The sequence below is a fragment of the Typopeltis vanoorti genome, chromosome 4 (assembly GCF_054136105.1).
Source record: "Typopeltis vanoorti isolate ZY-2024b chromosome 4, IOZ_Tvanoo_1.0, whole genome shotgun sequence".
In the NCBI taxonomy this organism is placed as follows: Eukaryota; Metazoa; Arthropoda; class Arachnida; order Uropygi; family Thelyphonidae; genus Typopeltis; species Typopeltis vanoorti.
The window spans coordinates 16,416,714-16,442,848 of record NC_143552.1 but is presented as its reverse complement, the minus strand read 5'-3'; the positions used below and the strand labels follow the sequence as shown (position 1 = coordinate 16,442,848).

Sequence of the window (26,135 nt, the reverse complement as noted above, 5' to 3'; positions counted from 1 at the left end):
AGCATGTTGCACACTCTGGTAAGAGATGGTCACCGGGAATTCGCCTCAACCACACCAATCCATCAACTCAGTAGAGAGTGCAGCTTGATTCCTTGCTCCATAACGCAGCTTTCCAATCTTCCATGGCCAACTGCACACGCTCTTTGCACCACTTAAGACGACGACGACGACGACGCATGTTGGTTCGGGTAATGTCGGACTTGCATATTGCGGTCCTACCATGGAAACTCATGTTGTGAGTTTCAATTCTGAATGCTTTTGTGCAGATTCGTGTTCCAGTCGATACCTGGATAACATACATATTATATAATATACAGTGCATATTACTCTTCGTAGCATCCTCCGGTCACGTTCGGTGAGTGTGGTGGGTCATCAGCTGCGGATAGCACTTGCAGTTGACTCCCTGTGTATACATCTCAGTATGGTATCACTGATTGTTGAACTGGGATGGCCCAAATTGTCAACAATTTTCCGAAGAAACAGGCGGGCAACATTGCATCATATCGCAACGCCTCTTTCAACTGCATCAGTTCCTTTCTTGCAGTCATTTCACCCAGACCAATTGCAGTGACTTGGGAACATCATATTCCTCCAATGGCTACAAACGCTTGACTCATTACATAGCACGATGCACTTTTTCCATATGAGTAAAATAGATAGACTTCCCTTATACACGGGGAATACTTTCCAAGCCACCTCGCGAATACCTCTCGTATATACTACCGGTGTGTTTTTTCCTATACCTGCATACATACCAATGATAAAGTTTAATTTATAAATTAAGCACAGTAAGAGATTAACAACAATAATTAATAATAAAATAGAACAATTATAACAACATACTGTAATAAAAGTTACCTGAATGTGAATGGAATCTTAGCAACTTCGTTTTTTTTTTTTTAAATTAAAAAAAAAAAATCAGCTAACGCATTTTTATTCCCGTATACGGGAGTAGGCGAGGCCATTTAGCCGTATTTGTTTATTATTTTATGAAGTCGAGAATTTTCACCTTTTTCACTTAAAAAGAAGCACTTTACCGCTTCTCTTTGGCATATCCAAATTGCCAGCATCACCTCTCTTGCGCTTTGGGGCCATTATTAAGTAAACTAAGGGTTACTTGAAACGCAATCACTGCGATACCCCGACCGTCGATCTAATAACCGAGAATTACTCAGAACGGTGGCAAATTTAAAACTTAGGAATTGTCTATTTCTAAAAGAAAGAGCCACACGGCTTCATTTCGGCGATGTAAAATTACATAGACAAAGTGGATATTAGTTCCCAGTGGCGCACCCAGGGGTCCCTGTTCCCCCCCCCTCCAAAAGAAAAAGGAAAAATATACTCGAAAATTTTCCAAAAATCTTTTCCTAATTAAAATTCATTTTTTTTATTTACGTTGTGTCGTGTCTTCTATACTACTTATGAATTAGCGGTCACGTAAGGTGGGAATACCCTGTAGCTCTCGGAATCGCGGCCGCTGTGAACGCAAGGCGAACGAAGTAGTGCTCGGGCAGACCGAGCGCTACTTCGTTTGCCCGAGCCGGGCCAGAGGAGATCACGGGTATGTATTGGCGATCATTGCAGATAATCAGTCATAGGTCGTATTCAATGTATAGTGTGTATTCTCAAATACTCAACTTACCCCCCCCCCCCCCAGGTATCCCCGAGTTGCCTTAGCTTGCATTACTTAAGTAGCTAAGGCAACTCGGGAATGCCGAGGATTGTATTCTCGTAAGCTCTCAGGTCAACTTACGAAACTTTCATAGTTTCTACAAACATCCGGCTTTGAAATAATGTTGGATCTAATATCCATTTTTGCCGATGCAATTATAAATTGTTTCTTTCAGTTTTTAATATTTTCGGACCGGGATTGACCGCGGATAACCGGGTGGTGGTGGTGAAGGGGCTACAGTATCTGTTGAGTTCTTTCGAAGCAGTGTATTACCGCTTAAAAACGTTAAGCATTACATGCATCTACAAGTGTGTGTGTGTGGGGGGGGAATGCAGTGATTCGCTATACGAGGTCTGGAGCATGTGGCATGATGGGTGTAGGTTTGTATATTATTATTATTATTATTATTATTATTATTATTATTATTCCTGATACCTCCAAGAAGTCCGAAGACTCATCGTGGGAGGACATCTACAACTGTCTCTGCACCTAACCTCTACTACGAATCATCTCTATCAACGCCATCTGCCGCCCACCTCCAACACCACCACAACTAGTAATTTTTGTCTGTAAATTGCGTGTGTTCTGAAGGGCCGATTTGTATGTATGCGGGATGAAAAACCCGAGTTTCCGGGAGAAAAAACCCTGCTACCTCCGTATGAGATCGGCTAACTCACCTTCGATTGAAATCGACCAGATAAAGGTCGTTTATCTGGTCGATTTTATGCTCGCAAATTATACAAGTATATACAGAGGCTAATCTCCTAGGAAGCTTGAGCCTCAATTCCCAACCCCCCCCCCCCCCCCTTGGTTACAGAATTCACCTCGTAAGGGTGAATTTTTAAAACCCCAAGTGTGTTTAGGACTTTTGATCTGTCAACTTCTATTTAACGAATCCTCGCTGTTTGTTCAATCAGAATGAACTAGAAAGTTCTGAAGTCCTATCAAGTTCATTCTGACGGATCAGATAGCAAGGATTCATTTAAAAGGAGCTGACAGATTTAGAGTAGAAGTCCTAAATAGACTCTGATTGTTGATACCAGGTTAACTACGAGGATTGACTCATATGAGCAGATTCGAAAATGATTTAAGCTTCTTTCAGATTTAGTTCAAAATTCTGACATTGGCGAGATCAGTGTGAAACGTGCAGTGAAGACGATTAAAAGTTGCTGAACGAGTACTGTCAATTCAAAGAGTAGTTACGCTTACATAATAGACAAAGCTGACAGATACAAGAAAATTTGCAATGCTCGCAAATTATACAAGTTTTCATTTCTCATACGGTTGATTTCTCAGCAACATTTAAATGAGCTTTTTCCAAATTTGACAACTGGGTTAAAGTTTTTTAACTACAAGCTGTGAAACAGAGAGAAACTTTTCAAAGCTTTCATTAAAAAAAAGTTTCGCTTTACGGTGGTTGAAGAGAGCTTGAACTCTTTGAGTATCTTATGAATAAAAAATGACATGGCAAGAACACCTGAACAGTCTTGTCAGATGACAAGACTGTTCAGGAATACGCTCCCAGAAAGTGTAGAAAAAATAATATTTTGTAAAGCTAAATCCGTCATTTACCAGACTAGGGCTAATAAACTGATTATATCGTTTCTTTTTTGTTGCTTTTCTGTTCATGAAGTTTCCACTGTTTTTTGTAATACGTTTCTTTCCCGCCCAACGCTTTCTTTTTTTTAATTTTTTTGATAAAAGGGGGGCTAAGAGAAACCCTTCCAGGAGTTTAAGCTTCAGTGCCCCAAAATGTAGACCTGCTACTGTGTGTGTGGTGGTGGGAGGGATGTAAAGCATATTTATTTGATTATTCTGCAATTACTATTTACAGTATCTTAAAATAAATCTATACGTATTTTCTTCTGAACTCTTTTTGTCCCGATAAATTTCCCTTTAGCACAAGGTATTTCCTGACCTTGACGAACCATTTTAGATGATCACTTTCCAAGTGTGTGTGTGTGTGTACACACACACAGACACTTGGATTTTTTTTTGTGTACACACACACACACACACTTGGATTTTTTTTTGTGTATATACACAAAATATATACATATACACAAAATATATACATATATAAATATATACACACACAAATATATACATATATATTATTTTATTTATTTTTATTTTTTGAGCGAAAACAGTTTTTAAAAATGCATTATACGTGTTTCTAATCTAAAGGTTTGGATTTGATTATGTTTTTCAATTTCTTACTCGATGTTCCGTACTCTGCTGTTTCGATAATTCCTCTTTATTCTTGGGAAGTGATTCGATAGTTTTCTCTAGTAAAGTAATGCCTTAGGACAAAAGTCAATTTTTTTTTTTTTAAATATATAATGTAGATGTGTATACAATATTTTGTGATGTTAAACGTAGTTATATCCAATGGATAAAAATAAACCATTCTGATTCAATTTGAAATTATTCATACTAAGTTAAAATGTTTTATTCACAGTTGTTTTAGGCGATTTCAGTAAGTTTTTGAGCCTGTACACGAGAGGTTTGTTAATCAACCTACAGTACGTTTGTACAGCATATGGGTAATGGGTTGGGAAAGGAGGAACTTGTTTCCAGTTAAGTCTGTAGATTGCATTCCTCGGGGACACACGTGAGGGGGATGACGGTTCCACAATACAGTGGTATCAGAGATGGAGGAGGAAAAGAAACTTGTTCTGTGGATTTCGAGTTGCACTTTGAAGGGCGGCTGCTGCGCGTGTTTCAACGGACTTAATATTGAGTGGAGAATTATTGATGCTATTTCATGTGAACATTGCCTTTGAAATATTTATGGAATATACATATTGCAGAAACCAAACACCTGTGCGAAAGTGGGCGGAGCGAGTTGGTAAGAGATGAATTATTAATCAGTCTGATTGCCCAAATGTGTATTGAGTGAAGCATTTTGAGGGGCCTTAAAGGGGGGGCCCCCACCCCCAAATGAGTTGTCAACCTGTCATTGAAGGATACATATCCTAATGCGTCGCTTCTGTGGCCAGCATTTCAGTCATAATACAAAATTTATAGTCGTAAAAGCGGGACTTGTTTGCAATCTACTGTCTGCACATAAAGCTGTTTCGTCCGTAAATTGCGTGTATTTTCTTTCCGATTTGCCTGTATGCAGTATGAAAAACCTGATTTCGATTATATAAAACTTAAGTGAAGAAATTAAACGATTACAGACTATCTTTTTTTCGTTTATACTTTAGACACGTCATTTTCTTATGTCTATGTAGACTTTTTGTTTCTTTTTCAAATGTGGTTCCTACTCACGAAAAAAATTTTGTAAACCTCTTGTAATTTTGTACCATAGGTGGACTAAGGAGTCTCCCCCCACTTTATTCAATTTTCTCTATATATATTTTTTTCTATTTTTTATGTTTACATAGTACATCGGGCAATGAAATTCATCTCCCACCCAAAGACAATCACAAACATCCACGCCCAGGGCGGGATTCAAACCGGCGACCTGTTGGTTGGAGAGCCGGTACGCTAACCACTCCGCCAACCAGGCTGGCTGAACTCGACCAACCAGACTTAATAGCAGAAATTGAATTTATTTCTTTGATTGATAGTTCTTTCAATATCTAGGTGATTTCATAGAATTTCGATTTCAGTGGTTATATTCTCATATAAGAAAAAAGACGCTCCATATTTATATGTTAAAAAATATGTGGAAAAAATGTCCAACGAACTTCTCCTTCGTATGCATACAGAACTTTTGGAAATGATCATCTTCAATATATTCACCGGAGATATACGAGTTTCGTAATAAGTGCCATCCTGTTAAAACCCGGTTTTTTCATCAGCAGTCTGTTTTAGGAAACAATTACAACGATATCATTATCAGTTCGTGGTATCTAGGAAAATTAAAAAAAAAAAAAAAAGATATCGCTGGGAAGAGCCAGTCTTATCGTATGTGTAGACGAAACTCTCTTGTGAATCATGCTTTGATTACCACCTGTTATTTGGTGTTGACGTTTTCTTTTCAGTTCATCTGATTAGCCAGGAGTCGTAAAACCCGAGGTCTTTTTTTGCATAGGGACAATAAACACAAACCGGAATGTGATTTTGATAACTCGCATTTTATTATTATTATTATTTTTTATTTTTTTTATTTAATTTTTTTTTTAATATCTAACATTTTAAACACTTATTCAAACATTTATGAAGCATTTAAAAATTCAATAAATGTCAATTTTTTTATTTTATCCTTTTTTAAAATGATAAACTGAAACATTTCTCCAAGCTCGATTGTGTAACTTATAGAAAAAACTTTATGGGGAAAATGTCAATTTTTATTTGACCATATGCTTTCCTGACAGTATCTTGAATGGAAGTTCCTTTGGCTTTCTAAGGAGGGGAGGATATCCATCTTTAGGAAAGTGTGCAGCTTTTTCTTCATCATCAATCACTTCCCTCGAAAAGAGATTAAAATGTTGATGTGGAGTTGGTATCTTGAGAAAACGAGTAAAATGCATTGTGTTGAACCTCCCTCCATACTAGCTGCCATCGTTTTCATTGTGCACAGAATCTGGGGATGTCTCGTGCAGTTCTCTGGAGATGTTTGACATATTAAGTGAACCTGAATTATTTGTCAACAGATTGCAATGCAAACCCTCATATGGCCAGCTCGACTTCAACCACATATACAAGGTCCATCGATATGTCAGATCTTCGCTCAAACTTTCTGTCACATGTCACATGGTGATAAAACTACTACCCCGCACAGCTATTGTGCATCTGACTAACATTATAAACTCCATCTTACACTACAAATATTTTCCTTCCCACTGGAAACTAGCAGATGCAATCCCAATCCATGAACTTGGAAGAGACCTGCGATCACATCAAAACTACAGACCAATTAGCCTCATTTCCAACCTAGGCAAAATTGCCGAGAAAGTCATTCTCACTAGACTCCAAGAACTAGTGCACAAACTAAACATTCTTCCTGAGGAGCAATTTGGACAATTTCACAGTACTGCACAACAATTATACAGATTAGTAGAATATGTCACCACGGGATTTAACTGGCGTCAATGCACTGGGGCTGTTTTCCTTGACATAGCCAGTGCATTCGACAAAGTCTGGCACTACGGCTTGCTATATAAAATGATAACATCTGGAATTCCATTGGAAGCGGTTCATCTGATCAGATCATACCTCTATGATAGGCGCATGCAAGTTAATTTAAATGGCACACTCTCCATACAAAAACGCATCTTGGCTGGTGTCCCACAAGGATCACTACTGGCACCAACTCTTTTCTCCATTCTATGTGTGATATTCCGCACAACCCACTGTCATCTATCAAAGCCTTATATGCAGATGATACAGCGATATTAGTCAGATCTTTAAAACCTCACCTAGCAATAAAAAAACTGCAGGAAAATCTACTGATAATTGAACAATATTTCACCAAATGACGACTCAAAATAAATCCTCAGAAAAGCGTAGCCGTACTGTTCGCCAGAAGATCAATGCTTCCTACTGGAGACGTTCTCCTGTTCAACACAGAAATCCCTTGGCAGTCTGAGATCAAATATCTTGGCATATTGCTGGACAGAAAATTGACTTTCAGCTCCCATATCAAGTTACAATGTCTAAAGACATCAAAAATCATTGCACACCTCTACCCTCTAATAAACAGAAACAGCAAATTGAGCACCAGAATCAAGTTACTTATATATAAATTGATGATTCGTCCTATACTCATCTACGCTTCTCCGGCGTGGAGTCATACTGCTAATACTAATATCCTCAAAGTACAACGTGTGCAGAATAAATGTCTCAGAATAATCCTGAACGCACCATGGTTCGTACTCACTGTGCAACTTCACCGGGACACAGAAGTTCCCTATATTTATACCTTCATGCAGACTATAGCAACTAAGTTCTTTTCAATAGCATCTGTGCATCCTAATAATCTAATTCAACTAGCTGCAAATTACGACGCAACAGATTACACCAAGTACAAAAGACCAAAAGCTATTTTAAACTGCAACCTAAATGATTAATCCTCAAGTCCACTCAGGGCGAGCAACAGGTTCATTAATATTTTCCCTCTCACAGTTTTCCTCATCAGATAGTGGGGAACATGAAAAGCATCTGCTTCACCCTTTAAGCCAGGGGTCGCCAAAGTTATTTGCCCGTTGACCCCTTCAAGAGTTTCTTGACTTTTTATCAACCCCCTATATTTTACGATTACGTAATTATAATAGGACAAGCAAAAAAAGACGCTTATGTGAGTTTTTAGATTGTTTATTTTATAGTTACAGTGTTTATTGTATGTATAATATAGTATATATTATTATATTACTATTACTATCACAAGTAATATCACTGGTATTACTAGTGATATTAATAAACTACTGGTATTACTACCAGCGCTGCTCAACTCTTCAACATAGAGAAGTTTAGTTCGTGAATGAATAACGATTGAATTATAATATGTATGTTGATGAATTTTAGAACATTAACGCTCACTTGTATGTCGATGCGCAAAAATGAGACTGGGATCGAATACTTGTAAGTATCAGTAAATAAGAACCACGCACATGTTGCAATCTCGCTCCCACTGCGCCGGCCGGCAGGAACCACCAACATCCGTTTATTGGTAAATACGTCATTTTGGCCTACTTGATTGGCCTCAGTAACTATTTTCATAACCTTACTCCATCTTACAGGTCCTATTCATGGACCTGTAAGATGGAGATACTGATCCCACGAGTTACTCTTAATTGCGTTATCATTACCTCCATGTCTTTTGTCATGGAGGTAATCCAAGTTAACGGAATTAAATATTACCCACATAATGATGTCATATATTTTTCTATCGACCCCCTGAGCCCAAATTGACCCCTAACAATGTCATATAGACCCCTTTGGCGACCACTGCTTTAAGCTAATAAAGTTGATAGTCAACAGATCACAAGAATACTCGTTTTTGTACAGTGATGGATTTCTATTCATCATTCATTGTGATCTATAATAAACATGTAATTCTGTCATGCCTGTGTATTTCATTTTTACTACAATGTATAATTGATGATTAGGACCTACACTAAGTTAATTGTGGACAAAAACATGGTTCGGTGGTAAGGAAAACGCTCCAAATTTCACTGGTCGAGATTAAGGAAATGAAACTGATTTGACTCAGACTAAAAGAGCGAAACTGTTATACTTCGCTAGTCACTTCATTAATTCAAGAAGCCCCACTTTGGTGCTTGTAGCCTAATCGGCGCTCGGGAACCGCGTCACGTCTGTCACTTATAAATAATCTTTTGTCGCGCTCTTTTAAAGTTGCCACTTGGCCTTGGCAGTGGTACTTGTTGCCAAAGTCGCTTAGCCACGTGCTAAGAAGGAAATCGGTACCGCAGCTCAGTTTATGGGTTCTCATGGGTTGCGTGTTTTCAGTCATGACATAGCGTTTCTTTTCCGTTTGTTTTCATTTTAGAGCTGTTGGTATCCTTGCTTGCGTCATCTACACTATTTAAATATCCGCATTTATGTTTCCGCATCATGCCCTCTGTGACCTGATTATCTTGGATGAGTACGAAGTTTAGATTTTAGAGAGTGCGCACGAATGCTTTGAGATCTAAAATCTGTTTCTCAGCTTTATGCCTCTGAAGGAATGAAAAAATCAGTGACTGTTGAGGTGTGTGTGTTTCACATTCGGAAGTAACATGCGGATATCCTGTGAAGGAATAAACATGCAGACCTCATCTCTTGTCGAGGTAAGTGATAGCTTAGACAGGATGGCTCATGAAGTACATGATAAGAACAGTTACATTGAAATTCAGAATTGAAGCTATCCACACTTTTTTTTTTTCTTTTACTACGGTTTAACTTGTTTTTTTCTCTTACTGAGCCTTTTGTGGGACAGTTAAAAACTTTTGGGTTGACTTGGACGTCCACAATTCTGAGAGGGGGGTTCCCCCCTCTCAGAATTGGCGAATTTCTTATCTTCAACAATATAAATTTTCAACAGACTTTCTGCCGTTGAAATATAGAATTAAAATGGATATATATATATATATATATATATATATATCCATTTTAATTATATCCAATATATATCCATTCTAATGGTAACCTTTCTTTCTCTGTATATAGAAAACTTACTCATACTGGCAGATACATTCACAAACTCTCCCACTACCACCACCCCTCTCAGCAATATGGCATTATTAAAACTCCTACCAATAGAGTCCACAATCTTTCTTCCAGTGTAACTGCCCTTTATATATATATATATATATATATATTTAAATGCTAATTAATCTTGCCAATTAATAAATTAATTCATTTCACTAATCACAGCACCTTTCAGTTACACTTGTGCTTTCTCTGTTTACAGTAATTTCCTTAATCCAGTGCTGTATAATGCACCTTGGTAAAAATTTTCATCTGAACTTTCCAGTAAGAGTTGGTTTTCGGGTTGAAGTTGGAATGTCAGAGATCGAAATATATCCTTACTCAAGAATGTGTGAACTTTACATTAGCAATCTAACAGAGGAGGGAGAAAAAATACTACCCTTCAGGTTTGGATTATTGAGTTTTCACATATGGATTATTTGCAGATTAATACAGCTGGAATTCCATAGGCAAACAGATGTATTTTGTTTTCTATTTATGCAGTTTGCAATTTTGCAGGTGGCTGGCTTACCATTAGTCAAAAAGTCCTTATTAATGTTCTCCTACCGTGAGGAGAATTTAACTAGTTCTCCATCCTGAGCCAAAACAAAACAACAACAAAAAATATTATCACTAATTATGCTCTGTATGGGAAATTGGGTGTTCTTGAATATTTCAAGATGGGGTCCCTATGCATTGCATTACTGTTATTTTACACTTGCTTTGTATAGTATTCTATTCTGTTCAATAGAATTTTAATGAAAATTATATGCAGTATTAGGAGTACACACATACCAAGTACATCTTTAGTCCATGTTCCTTTATGACCAGAATACTAATAAGGAAGTAATATTTGTAGATGTCATAAGGTACATGTCATAAATCTGTTCTGGTTTAGGGATTTCATTTATTATTGCAATAGTTGAATATAAAAAAAGTGTTGGTGGATGGTCTTTGCTGTCTCACCTATAGGCCATGAGTTTTGATCACATACTTATTGGAGGCCTCAATGGGTTAAAATGTACAGATTTTGGTCAAGCATGGTTCCCATCTATTGAATCCTTAGCCTGTTCACAGTACTAAAAGTTTACAACTCAGGGATGTGATTTATCATAAAAATCAAACAAACTTTTTTGGATTTAATGATTGATTTTTTTTTTCATAATTTTTCTCTTATTAACGTGATTAATTAAATTTAGAATAAATCATTGTTTATTAAAATATGCAATATTATAGCCAGAACTGTGAGCAAATAATAATGGCTGTCATTTCAATGTAAGTGTAAAATTGTGCACTTTGGCATGATAACATTTCCAAAGGCATATTGTATTGGTGGGATTATGCTTGGATAAATTAATGAGGATAGAATCTTGTTTACCTATTCAAGTATATGATTTTCTAAGCTTATTGAATTATTTTCCTGATCTATTTCGTTTTTCCTTGTGTTGAGGCTTAAGTGCTGTGCAGAATTCATGTTCGAGGTTTAATGGAATATTATGAGCACTGAGAAAGATTAAAACTAATTTTAATACTTCCAATATTTCGTCTCCGTCACAGAGACATCTTCAGGGATTTCAAAACAACTTTTTGTAACAACACACACACACATGCACACAAATAATACAATAGTGAGTGAAACTAAAGTCCTATCTAGGTGGTGTGCCCTCAATGGGCATTTGCAGGTGGCCTAGGATGTAAAGAGAGATCTGTGATAATTAATGTTTCCCAAATTCTGGGAAGTTTAATGCAACCATATTTGTTTAAATTCGGTTGATTCTTGAGTGCAGATGCAGATTCAAAGAATATTCTTTCTTTTTTGAATTTACTATGGTGGTTGGTTTTTTTCCAGGAGATCCTGTGGATTGTATCCAAAATATTCTGCAAGGCCAGATTGACCATAATCACGATTGCAGATGTATGACTTGTGTTCTTCTAACCTGATGGTTGCTGTCCGAAGTAAGCCAGTTTGCAGGCACAAGGTACCCTATATTCTCCAGGCACTGAGAGAGGAGGGAGCTTGTCTTGGGTGGAATGGATAAGGGTAGCAAGTTTACGGTGGGGCTTAAAAGCTGTATAGAGGTTGTACTTTTTTAATGATCTGGCTATTTTTTCTGATGCATCACAGATGTAAGGTATGGTGATGGCATTTCTGAAGTCCTTCTGAAGAGATGGTCGGGGAATGGGGAAGGACTTGATTATTATTTTTTATTTATTTTTATTTTTTTTCTAATTTTCCCCTAAGACCTATCGTAGATGCCACCAATGCACCTTGCTGCAAATTGTCAAAGCAGCTAGCTAACTCTTTGATCCTCCCCCTTACTGGTCATACCACATCTCATATAAAAAACTTTAACGACTTTAAAAACTTAAATATTACTTTAAATAATACAGACATATTGGTCAGCTTTGACATCATCTCAATTTTTACCAATATTCCCCAAATTGACACCTTAACACTCTTAAAAAACGTTTTTCCTTCTGATATCTTAGAGCTCTTTTCCTTGGCCATCAACTCTGGTTATTTTTCTTGGAAGAACAAAATCTACAAACAAATAGAGGGAACTTCCATGGGATCTCCCCTCTTGCCAATTTCTACATGGAAATTTTGAAAAACGAGCCATAGACTCTTCCCCCTCTAAAACCTTCTATCTGACTAAGATATGTAGATGACGTCTTCTCTATTTGGCCACATGGACCAGACACATTAGATTCCTTCCTCAGTCACACCTCAATAGTCTATATCCAAGAATCCAGTTTACAATGGAAAAGGAAAATTTCAATTGTTTACTCTTCCTAGATGCCTTAGTAACATTCCTTCCTAACCTTTCTTTCTCTGTATATAGCAAACCTACTCATACAGGCAGATGCATTCAAAACCTCTCCCACCACCACCCCTTCAGCAATATGGCATTACTAAAACTCTTACCAATAGAGCTCACAATCTTTGTTCCAGTGAAACTGCCCTTTCAATTGAACTCAAACACATACACAACACCTTCCTTTCCAATGGCTACAGTGACTTTAAAATTAAAAAAATAATCAAGTCCTTCACCATTCCCCAACCATCTCTGCAGAAGAACTTCAGAAATGCCATCACCATACCTTACATCTGTGGTACTATTTTTTCTGATGATTTTTTCAGAAGGAAAGATGCTTCCCTGTGCTATGCATTCAAATAAACTTGATCATAACTAACAGCATATATATTTCACACAGACTAGTGAAGGCACATGAGGTAGTGGCAGGTGACTGCTCAACTACTATAAATGAAGACTGGAGCTTACTAATTTTTAGAACTTTGGACTAGTTTGACTAGACTAGACTAGACTAGATCCTTTGTTCTTTGGGGAATGAAAAGATATCGAAGAATTATTTATTTATTATTATTGGAGTCAAAGACTCATCTGGGACGTCCTTTTATCACACACAGTTCATCATACCATGTTTTAAATACATTCAAACTCTTTGCAGACATCACATTCTCAGGCAAAGCATTCCAATCATTCATAACTCTGCACAAAAAAAACCTGCCTCTCACCCCCCCCTACTCCCACCCTCTTTATACAGTTTCCAGGGATGACCTCTGGTTCTCCCCTGATCTCTCACTATTCTCTGTAAAACTTCTCCAGCATTGATCCTATAACAACCCCTTACCATCTTGTAGGTTTCTATCATATCTCCCCTCTTCCTTCTGTCCACCAGACTCTGCAAATTACATCTTCTCAATCTTTCTTCATACTCAAAATTCCAGAGGTCAGTTTATATAGATAATGTTTTGAAGAAAAATTTGAATACCTTTTAAGATTTCTTCTTTGGCTTAATTGACCATTTAGGTCTAACTACTACCATCACTAGGTTTCACCATTGCTCTCTGTCATAAGCTACATCTAGTGTAAAGTGTTCATTCAGCTGTCTTCAGTTTCATTACCGTATCCATCCAGCACGTTCAGGGTCTTCCTATGTGTCTTTTCTTGTCAATCTTATTTGTAAGTACTTGTTTAATTAATTTTCTGCTCTCCAAACATGACCAAACCACTTGATTTTCTTGTAAATTTCTTCGTATAAATGATAGGATGTTGGGTCTTTGAAACATGTTTCGTAGTTCCTCATTATGTCTCCATTCGTGCAGTATTTTGATTTGTAAGATGGTCCAAAAATTTTTCTCAGTACTTTTCTTTCAAATGTGATAAGTTTTCTATTATTTCCTTTTGTGGTTGACCATGTTTTGCATCCATAGGTTAATATCAGTTGTATATTGAGACAGGAGAAGAGAAGATGCATGAAGAGTATAAGACACAGGCCAGAAGAGTGACTAGTATGGTAAGGAAGATGAAACTGGAATATGAGAGGAGATTAGCCCTAAGATCCAAAGAAAATCCTAGGGAATTTTTTAGATATGTGGCCAGTAGGAGGAGAAATGACTGTGGAAGAATGATATTGTGGGATAAAAATGGGAATAGAGTGACTGATGCAGAGGACATTGTAGAATTGTTCAATGACCACTTTATTGAAGTATTTCATCCTGGAGGAGTTAGTTTTAATGCTAGAGGGATAGGGCAGGCTCAAGGTTTAGAGGTACAGGAGGAGAGTGTGTTTCAAATACTGAGTACTCTGGATGTCAGTAAAGCTGTGGGACTGGATGGTATTTCACCACGAGTTTTGAGAGAATGTGCTAGGGAACTGACAGTGTCTTTGACCTGGCTTTTCAATGAAAGTCTGGCTACTGGAAAGATGCCCATGGAATGGAAGGAAGGTAAGATAAGGGTGGTAGCAGAATGGAAGTGTCTAATTATAGACCAGTTTGTGTGTCATCAGTAGTTAGTAAGATCTTGGAGAAAGTAGTGACGGGCCGTATACAACATTGGGCAGATGAGGGTAATGTTATTGTGAGAGTCAACATGGATTTGTGAAGGGGCACTCTTGTTTTAGCAATATACTAGCCTTTTATGATAAAGTTACAAGAGCATTAGATGAGGGAAAGGCATATACTGCCATTTTCTTAGACGTAGCATAGGCATTTGACAGGGTGCCACATGATAAGCTGATATTTAAGTTGCAGCACATGGGTCTGGATGTCAGATTGGTCAACTGGATTCAGGATTGGCTGTCTGATAGGTATCAGAGAGTTGTGTATGGTGGGGCAGTTTCAAGGAAGCAGAGGGTTGCAAGTGGGGTCCCACAGGTCAGGGACCTATATTGTTTAACCTTTATATCAATGACATTATCAGTGGATTGCAGGGGGATATTCAGTTGTTTTCAGATGATGCAAAGCTGGGAAGGATTATTAGTAATAGTGCAGATGCGGCAACCCTGCAAGAGGATTTGAATAAGCTAGATGATGGGCAAATGAATGGGGGTGTCAGTTTAATGCAGCAAAATGTAAGGTCTTGAGGTTTGGGAAACATCGATGGGACACTGCATACTCTATGGGAGGAGTTATACTGGAGGAAGTAGGGGAGACAAGCGATCTGGGATTGATGATTAATAGAAACCTGAAATTTAGGGGACATATTGCAAAGGTGGTGAAGATAACACAGAGGATTGCTGCAATAATGAGAAGGACAATGACCTGCAGAGATAAAAGTTATCATTCCGTTGTATAAAACCTGATCAGACCACACTTGGACTATTGTTCTCAGATTTGGTCCCCAGGATTTGAAGGCGATAAATTAACTGTGGAAAGGGTACAAAGGCGGATAAGAAAGATGGTTTCAGGACTGTACAATGAGTTATGAGGATTGGCTGAGGGAATGTGGACTGCTGAGTTTGGTGGATAGAAGAAGGAGAGGTGATATGATTGAGACTTTTAAACTCTTGAGAGGTGGTTACTTGGTTGACACTGGGGAGTTCTTTCGCTTGGTTGAACAGTGTGAAGGAGTGATGACAAGGGGGCCATCCCTAGAAGTTGTGAAAGGAAACTGTGAACAAGAGGGTGAGGTGTGGTTTCTTTGCATGGAGGATGGTTGAACTATGGAATGCATTGCCTGATGGAGTGGTGAGAGCGAGAACGGTCAATGAGTTCAAGGAGTGGTATGATAGACTTTGTGTTTCCTAGAGGTGGACCTCCCCTCGATGAGTCTTGATAGACTTTGTGTTTCTTAGGAAGGACTTCCCACAATGAGTCTTTTGACTCCATGGAGGCCTGAATAATAATAATAATAATAATATAGCTTAAATAGTTTTTTCTTTACATTGAGTAATATTCTAGAATTCAGGAGTTGTAAATTGCAAAATAACCACGATTGGCCTCAATTCTCTCACCTATCTCGTGATGCATGTCATTATAGCTGTTAATATTAACTCTTTTTTCATGTTTCAAGACCCATAAGCTTATTTGCCTTGATTAAATTAGATATAATGTGTATAACATCATCACAAGAGTGTCTGAGGATAACAATGTCATCAGCATAAGCTAATAGTATACCATTACCATTTATTTCATATATTCATTTAGTGAGCAAAATTGTTCATTTTGTACCTTAAGGGACAAAATAATTTTATTTATGGGTGTATATTGTTTGTTATTTATCTACAAAAATATTATGGATATGTGCTGTTCTGATTATTATTTTTTACTGTTATTAGGCAGTTGCTTTCAGTAATCTCTGTTTTATTATTTAGACTAGTATGGAGAATGAGCTTCATGTACGAGATCGGGTAGGTGTTCAAGACTTTGTTCTTTTGGAAGATTTCCACAAGGAGGAAGCTTTTGTGCAGAATATGAAAAAACGCTTTAAGGAAAATCTTATCTATGTAAGTTGTATGCACCTACAATGTGGATTAATGTTACAATGTTAATAGGATTAATGCAGTAATTCCTATTTACTATACTACTTGCCAATAGCAAATTGATTGCAATTTGTACTTTTTTGATAATTTTATCTCTGAAGTGGAACAAAATGAGTTATAAAAAAAAAAAGTTAAGTTACACAGTATACTGTCATACCAAAGCATGGGAATATGCAAATTAACAAAAAAAAGTCTTTGACAGAAATAACATAACTTGTCTTTATCCAGAATGATGGCTTCACTGTGACATGTAAACTATTTTGCTCAGTTTGCATAACAATTTAGTGGTATTATGATCTACTCATTTAAATCATCATCATCAAATTCCTGATATATATACCCTCAAGGGGTGTACAGGATATGATAGTACTATATGAAAAATTTACATCATTACTAACTTCCTATTTAAAATTTTCCTCCAAATCATTCTCTTACTTAAGATTTGATAATGTTACTCCAACATTATCTCTTTTTTTTTTTTTTTTCTATCGTATTTCTATCTTAGTCGTCCTCTGGATCTTTTTCCTGCCAACCTCTCAGAGAACACTTGTTTTGCTAATCTTTCCTCTCCCATTCTGTTTAACTGATCATATCACCTGAGATTAGCTCTGCTAACACATTCCTGGATGATAGTAGCAATCAACAATATATTTTGTCCTATTGGCCTCTCTCTTGCACCAGATAGTCTCAAATGAACCATCTTCCTCTGATCTTCACCCCTCTGGTTGGGTGAAATATCACTCCTCCTGTCTCATTCTCTCTATCCTCTCTGAAAACAGAAAATCCTTTACATTCTATCCCTGTAATGATATTGTTTTCTGTCAACTAGTTCTCACTGATGCAAAAATAATTTTGGGCCAAGTTGAGCTGACCGACGTCAAAAACTCCTCTCTTTTATTTCTGATACCCCTGCATTTGTGCACTTGAATTTCCACATCCTGGAAATTCAAGTGCAAGTTGGTAAAACATAACTGTTCCTTCAGTGATACCATACTGAGATGGAAGCGCAAGGAGTCAACTGTAGGTGCTAGCCTCAGTGGATGACACACCACACTTACTGAACGTGATGGTAAGGTGCTACGAAGAATAATATGTAAAAACCAGCATTTGTCGGATAGTGCGTTGAATGTGAAGTTCCGGGCATCGACTGGAAAATGAATGTGCACAAAATCATTCAGAACCGAGGCACTCAACATGGTTTCCATGGTAGGACTGCAGTATGCAAGGCTCTCATTACCTGAAACAACATGCAGTGTCATCTTCAGTGGTGCAAAGAGCATGAACAGTGGGATGTGGATGCTTGGAAAGCTGTGTTATGGAGTAATGAATCACACTACACTCCCATGCCGAGGTGATAGTTTAGACAGGTATTGTGGATATCCTTACCAGGATGCATAACCTCATCTATGAAATTCGGGTGGCAGTGTGATGGTGTCATCCTGTTTTTCCTGCTTTAGCCTTGAACCTCTGTGGTGTCACAAACACTGAATTCTGAGAGATATCTGTACATTCTGGAGAATGCAATGATTCATACTTCGGTGGCGTTTCTATGGAACTGACTATTATGTCTTTCAGCAAGACAATGCACCATGTCAAAATATTAGTGGTGGTGGTGGTGGGCGGTAGATGGTGTTAGTGTAGTTGCGATTCATTGTAGTTGGTTGATTGAGTGTTGGAGATAGAGTTGTAGAGTAGGTACCCTCCCTTGATGAGTCTTTGGACTCGCTGTAGGTGTCACATAATAATAATAAGGCTGCTGTAACTTCCTGGTTTTTTACTCATAAATGTGACCCGAATTGACTGGTATCCACAGAATCCTGATCTCAGTCCTATTGAACATCTGTGGAATGAACTGGAGCATCAGGTGAAGTCAAGGAACATCTGCTCCACAACAGTTCAGGATCTCATTACATGCCTACAGGGAGAATGGCCCAAAATTCCCATTGTTTCTCACATCCGTTGACTGCATTCCAAGCATTGTTGCTTACATTTGCTTCCCATTGCTGCCTACATTTCAGAACAGTGGCGACTCGTACATAAGCACTGCGACACTGCAGCACTCCAAGGAAAAAATGAAAAAATTAAATTTTGTTTGTATTTATAAATAATAACAATGCTTACAACATTATATAAATGCAATACAACATGTTAAAGGTTACAGCTTATGTTTTGACATTGATTGAATAGTTAATAATTGGAATTGTTCGATTATTGCTTTAGATTACGAAACAAATGCACTGCGATCTAACGCAGTGTCAGAATTATCACGTTAGGCCAATTGCAGCTAGCCTCACCAATATTTGTTTGCGCTTTGCACATTATAGTTCGCCCACCATTTGTAGATCTCTCCTTGGCATTTTGCCAAGAATAGTCGATTCATGCTGAAGGAGAGAAAGAAATGATGTACAAATTGGTCGCCAACATGCGAAATCACATGCTTTCTTGTCTGTCTCTGTACCAGTACTAGCTTGATTTTTGTTGTCGCTTTATTGCATTATTTTTTATTATTAATTTGTATGATGGATCCAGTACAGTCAACAAGTTCTGTTGTTAAATGTTTCAGTAGCTCTTGCAAAAGAATATTGAATAATGTGCTGACATTCTGCAAAAAAGAATCATCTCCTTGTTCCCCTTTCTCAAGTCATAAAACGTGCAATTGCGGGCGTATCAGGGTCGACTGTTAAAAGAATTCGCAGGGAATCAAAAGGTGAAGGTAAGCCAAAATTTAAATCTCCTAAAAATAGCGCCAGATAAAGAAAACCATCGAAACCATAGCTTTGAATGATTTTGATGTAGACGTTATAAGAAGAACTATTCACGAATTTTATGTGGTCGAGAAAAGAGTGCCAACTGTTCCGAAATTGATTCCTGTGCTTAAAAAAAAAATTAATTTTCCTTGGAAAAGAGAAACTTTAAGGAAAATATTTCATGAAATCGGATTTTGTTTTAAAAAGTCCCAGAATAAAAGGAAACTTATCATGGAACGAAGTGACATTGTTTTATCTAGAACGCAGTATTTGAGAGCAATGAGACGTTTCAGGGAGGAGAAAAGACCGATTGTGTATCTAGATGAAACTTGGATTGATAGTAATTTAACTTATGGAAAATGTTGGCAGTCTAAAGAAGAATGTGGAGTGCTACAAACCGGAAATGCCTTGCGGCGCATAATAATTTTGTGTGTGGTTGGAGAAATGGGTTTTTTTACTGAATTCAAACTTACTATACAAAGCCAATTACCATAGGCAAATGAATTCTACAATCTTCGAAAAGTGGGCAGAAGAAAAACTGATTCCAAACCTTCCTAAAAAATGCTGTTGTTATAATCAATAACGCTTCATATCACTCTATTCCATTAAACAAAGTTCCAAATTGGTCTAATAAGAAGCAAGTTCTTATGGATTGGCTCTCTGCAAATAACATTTCTCATTCCCTAGATATGCGAAAAATTTAATTGCTTAATTTGGTCAAAAGAAACTCGCTCACAACTAAACTATTTAAATTCGACACGATGCTCAAAGAGCATGGATTTCTAGCTTTGACTACCACCATATCATTGCGATGTTAATGCTATTGAGTATGTTTGGGCAGAAGTGAAAAGTTTCATTCGCCATCGCAACGTAACTGGAGATATTTTCATGTCGAAACTTTTTAAGCTTTCAGAACAGGCGATTGAAAGTATTACAGTTCAAAACTAGGGAAAATTTTGCTTTCGTGTCACCTCATTGGAAAATATGTATTGGGACAGAGACGGAATTATTGAAGAATTATGCGAACCTTTGGTGATCAGTTTAAGTGAAAGTGATGGCGATTCGGACACCGATTCAGATGACTCTGAAGATTAAAAGGATTTGATAATTGTATTTTTTTCCAACCTTTTTTTGCATGGGTTTGTTAAAAGAGTCAAAACAAGTCATAAATAATTAATCGGTTTAGGATTAAAGTGTCTCAGTTCTCTCAACTGTAAGTTTAGAATATCTAAGTTCATTTGAAAAAAATTCTGTTTTTCTGTATAATTATTTTTATTTTATAGAAAACTTTCTTAAAAATAAACTTAGTTACATTTTTGTTTTATGCTATACCTTTTTTAATTTTGTTAATACTCTACGTACATTTTTCCAACTGTTGTACAAGCAAAATAGTTACACTTTAAAAACTACAATGTTCATAAAAGAAAAGCTAAATTTTCCGACCTGTAATAATAAACAAACACATCCCAGAAGACAGATTGATTATCCTATTATCGGAACGGATTCTCATTTTTCTGACATGCGCATAAGTGTCGAGGGACCTCTAATTGGTGGGCGAACTATACAAACGATTCCAACACTGCTCGTTTGGGCAGTGTATCGTATGTGTGAGTGCGTTATTTCTGTGAAATACGAAACTTTTATTATTGGCGCGTGTTCATGGTGAGGGTGAACAATTTTTTGTAAATCTTATTTTATTTTGTTAAAATAACATATAATTATTTTTTTTATTATAGATACAAGGCTGAATTATGACAAGTGTTACTGTTGAAAATATGAAAAGAATTATATTTTTCAATTATCGTTACACGAAACAAATGCACTGCGATCTAACGCAGTTTGAGGATTATCGCGCCAATTGCAGCTAGACTCGCCGATATTCATTTACGCTTGTCATTGCACATTACAAGTGATTCCGACACTGCTCATTTGGGCAGTGTATCGTATGCTTGCACACGTTATTTCTGTGAGATACGAAACTTTTATTATTGGTGTTTGTTCGTGGTGAAATGTTTTTAATAAAGCAATTTTTTAATATGTAAATTTATTTATTAATAGGTTACCGATTAGGAAAAAAATATTTATTTTATTTTTATTTTTTTTTTATTTTGTATATGCAGCACCCCCACTTAAAATTTTCACCGACCTCCACTGTTTCAGAAAAATTACACTTTGCAATATTGAACTGACAGCTACATATAAGTGGCCATTCACATTCTCTTGTAAGGATATGCTTGATTACTCAAGTTCCCTCCCCAATTTTGCATCATCTGCAGACAGTTGTATATCACCAGTTAATCTTATCACAATATCATTAATATACAAATTAAATAACAATTTTCCCAAAAAGGATCCATGTGGCACACCACTAGTGACTTTCCTCTTTTGAGATAGCCCCCCCCCCCATACACAACTTGCTGATACTTATAGATAACCAGTCACCTATGGAAAGCACTAGTCTGTTATCCAATACCATCTGCTTCAGTTTAGTGACCAACTTGGCACTCTGTCAAAAGCTTTTGCAAAATTAAGTATACTGTATATGCATCTCTTTTGTCCAATATATTCATCACCTTGTTATAGTACATAAGCAAGTTGGTAAAACATGACTCGTCCTTTAGCAAACCTGATGATAAGCACAGAGAATACTACTGCTATTAACCCACTTTTCTATCCTAGCTCTCATTAACATCTCCAAACTACAACTCTAGATATCATTTTTATCTGTTTCTGCACCCTCTCCATCACTTTGCAATCTGTGACCAGATCTGAGATCAGAAATTCAGATGCGGTCTGCTCGGAGCTTTATATAATCGGATTAGCACACTTTTAATCTCTCACGATCAATGTTCTCCTTAACATTGCTGTAATTCTCTGAGCTGTCTCACAACCTTTGCAGTATGTTCCCAGAACTTCAAAACTCTATCCACAGTCACCCCAGGATCCCTTGCTTTCTCTATTTCTTCCAGTATAACTCCAAATGATATGAAATGTGATGTAGTCTTTTTGACAATATCATACATAAAGATTGAACAGCAGTGGTCCCAGGACTGAACCTTGTAGCACTCCACTTGTAACCTTCCTACTGCCTGATACTGCACTTCCATATACTACTCTGATACTGCCAGAGAGCCAGTCATCAATCCAACCTACTAACATGATATTCTGTGACAATATCTTCAAAGAATGCATATTATCTCCATTCTTATTCATCACCTATATGGATGACATTATGAAAGAAAGTAGCATTAAACCTGATATTAGAATTGGAGATATTAAACTTAGCTCTTTGCTTTATCCAGATGATGTTGTATTCCTAAATACATCTAGTGCAAGTCTCCAGGATTCTCTAACTAAATTGAATAACAGCTATAACAAATGAGACCTTTAAACTGTTGAGAGGTGGTTACAGGGTTGACACTGGGGAGTTCTTTTGCTTGGTTGAACAGCTGGAAGGAGTGATGACAAGAGGCCATCCCTGGAAGTTACGAAAGGAAACTGTGAGCAAGAAGGTGAGGAGTGGTTTCTTTGCATGGAGTGTGGTTGAACCATGGAATGCATTGCCTGATGGAGTGGTGAGAGCGAGAACAGTCAATGAGTTCAAGGAGTGGTATGATAGACTTTGTGTTTCTTGGGGGGTGGGACCTCCCCTCGATGAGTCTTGATAGACTTTGTATTTCTTAGGAAGGACCTCCCACGATGAGTCTTTTGACTCCATGGAGTCCTGAATAATAATAATAATAAAAATCAGCAATAAAAAGACCAAACTGTGAAAATAGGCAGTAACATAGAAAACTTCAGCTGTATTCTGAATTGAGATCCTATAGAACAAATAAAATATTTCAGCTATTTAGGCACAGGTTTTAGTGAAGATGGCAGGTTAAATCTAGAAATAGACAACAGAATAAGTAAAGTTGGTACCTTAGGTAGCTAGCTGAAGAAATTTATATGGAATAAGAGAGAAATTAGCAAAAATACCAAATTAGTAGTATACAAGATGGTGTTGAAACCAGTTTTAAGTTATGGATCTAAGAGGTGAATTAGAAACATATTGCTCGATCAAAGATTAGAAACCACAGATATGAGGGCTCTGAGAAAAATTACGGGAGTAAACTAGCAGCAGAATCATACTAAACATGAAGATATTAAAAGGAACTTGACACTCTTAACATTCAAGAAAGAAAAGCTAATCTAAGATGGCATGGCCACTTAAATAGAATGGGTGAGGAAAGGTTAGCAAAAGAGGCAAAGGGATCCAGAGGAAGACCAAGGTGATTGATTCAGTCATAAGTGCTTTAGAACACAAGATGTTAGATATGACAATATTGGAGTGTGCAAATTATAGACTAATCTGGAGAAAAATTTTGGATAGGAGATTAATAACGATGTAAGCTTAATCACGTAGTGCTGTCATAGTAACCTGAACATCCCTTGGAGATACATACTGTCTGACCACAGATAAGAGAACCTCAATTGGCAATGTGCCAATAAGAGTCAATTCATGTTGAAGGGGAGAAAGAAATAAGGCAATGCATGAATTTGTCACCAGCATGCAAAATCACGTGCTTTATACATAAAATTTTCCAACTGTTGTACAAGCAAAATAGTTACCACTTTAAAAACTAAAATTTTCATAAAACATCAGCACTATTACTAATAACCCTCTCAAGCTTCACATTATATGCAAACAACTGAACATCTCCCTCATTGACATGAAGATTGAATAGCAATGGTCCCATGACTGAACCATGTGGAACCCCACTTGTAAATTTCCTACTCCTTGATACTGCTTCATCATATACAACTCTCTGATATCTATCAGAGAGCCATTCACCAATCCAATTCACTAACCTGATATCCAACTCCATTTGATGCAACTTAAAAACCAACTTGTCATGTGGCACCCTCAAATGCTTTGGGAAAATTTAAAAAAAAAAAATTTCAGTGTATTCCTTATCTTTACCTCCTGCTCTTGTTACTCTATTGTAAAAGGTAACCAGATTACTAAAACAAGAGCCCCCTTTAACAAATCCATGCTGGCCTGCATAAATAATATTACCCTCATCTACCCAATTCTGCATATGAGTTCTTACCAACTTCTCCAAAATCTTAACAACTACAGAAGAAATACTAACAGGCCTATCACCACCTTAGTGAAGTGGAACTATTTTACATTTCTTTCACTCCTTTGGATCCTGTGCTGTTGCAAGACTCTTGTTAAACATGTAGGTCAAGGTTGAAGCTAACTCCTTGAATATTCCCATAAGATGTGGTAATGTGACATCAAATTCTATTGCTTTATTGACATCTGGCTTACTTAACTCCTCATATACTTCTTTCTAGCTTGCTTACCATTAAGTCTTCTCTCATTTCATTCTCTATATTTGGTCAATTGGTAGAGCCTCTGCTACTAATGGCTCACGCAAAAAGTTAAGCAAGTTTGAGCATGGTTAGTAGTTGGAAGGGAATCAATCGTTCGATGCTATTAGCGCACTCTTCCTCGATGAGTCTTTGGACTCCCTGGAGGTGTCACATAATAATAATAATAATAAGCTTCTTGAGCTTCTGATTTCACACTGAGGATTAAACTCTTATGAACTGCTCACTTGCATATGGGGGGAGCGATATCCCAAAGGAGGAAGGTCACTAGTGGTGTGAATTAGGGGTCTGTTTTAGGGCCATTGCTGTTTGTTAATGACAAACAGCAATGGCCCTATAAATCACATATGGACTATTTAGCTTAAGATTTGGTCACCTGGTTTTCATTATGATGTGGATACACTTGAAAGGGTCCAAAGATGAATGACCAAAGTGATATCAGGACTCTAGAGTATTGGTTGTGAAGAGCATTTGAGGGAATGTGGATTACAGAGGTTGGTAGATAGGAGGAAAATAGGAGATATGATAAAGACCTTCAAGTTAGAATCCATTAACTATCAGATTAATATAGAAGGAATTGTAAAAAGAGTGGATGTTAAGATAGGAAGAACAAGAGCCCATTCCTGGAAGTTGTATTAAGGTGTGACGAAGGGTGTGCTTAGTAGATTTTTTGCACAGAGATTTGTTGGTCAGCGGAATGCATTGCCAGAGTGCATTGTGAATGCAGGTAGTGTAAATGACTTCAAAGCTCATGATGTTAGACATGTTGCTGATTGAATGGGCCTTCCCAATGAGTCTGACTCCCTGGAGGTTACAAAAAAAAAATTGAAATAGATTTTATAACATATTGATAGTTTTCAGATATAAATGAAGCTGTTTATTGCATTAATTATTAACATAGGTATTTTTTTTTTTTTTACAAAACTTCACCACTTATAACATGGGCCATCACATACTACTTTTAGGATGGCCAGAATTTGCTGCATGCTAGTTGGATTAATAGTTGGAATTTGTGGTGGGTTTTGATGAGAGTTCAGACAGATAAAACAGGAAAAATGCAAATAATGGGAGACTTCAATTTTCCTGAGATTAAATGTTGTTTCAAATATTATAATGCTTTTTTTAATAATGTCAGAAATATTTCATTGACCTTCATCATATGAATGCGAACATTCTGCATATATGTGGTTGATGTTTTTTTTTTTTAATTTATTTTCCTGTTTTAAAAGGCAGATTCTACCATTTTCATCTGGGGAGCAGTAACAGAAATTGAAAGGCAATTTTATAACAATACAGAAAGTGAATAAATACCCAAACTTAGCACGGCACCTGACAAGCATGTAACATATGCAATGAAGATTCAATGTTTTTGAAGTCATGATATTTGATTTATTGCTGCCTTGTGA

General features: G+C 37.1%; 1 protein-coding gene across 5 annotated transcripts in view; it reads left to right on the top strand.

Annotated features, from left to right (window-relative positions):
* Myo61F (unconventional myosin 61F) overlaps window positions 1-26,135 on the top strand; it is a 744,085-nt gene that overhangs the window by 111,417 nt on the left and 606,533 nt on the right. For 4 of the 5 annotated variants that reach the window (XM_090391651.1, XM_090391648.1, XM_090391650.1 and 1 more), the window contains exon 2: window positions 16,436-16,567. In XM_090391651.1, coding sequence (XP_090247777.1) covers window positions 16,442-16,567 — 126 coding nt within the window. In that variant the 5' untranslated portion in view covers window positions 16,436-16,441. Of the gene's footprint in view, window positions 1-9,037; window positions 9,415-16,435; window positions 16,568-26,135 lie in introns of those variants that run through there. The other variant, XM_090391647.1, reaches the window with a different exon arrangement.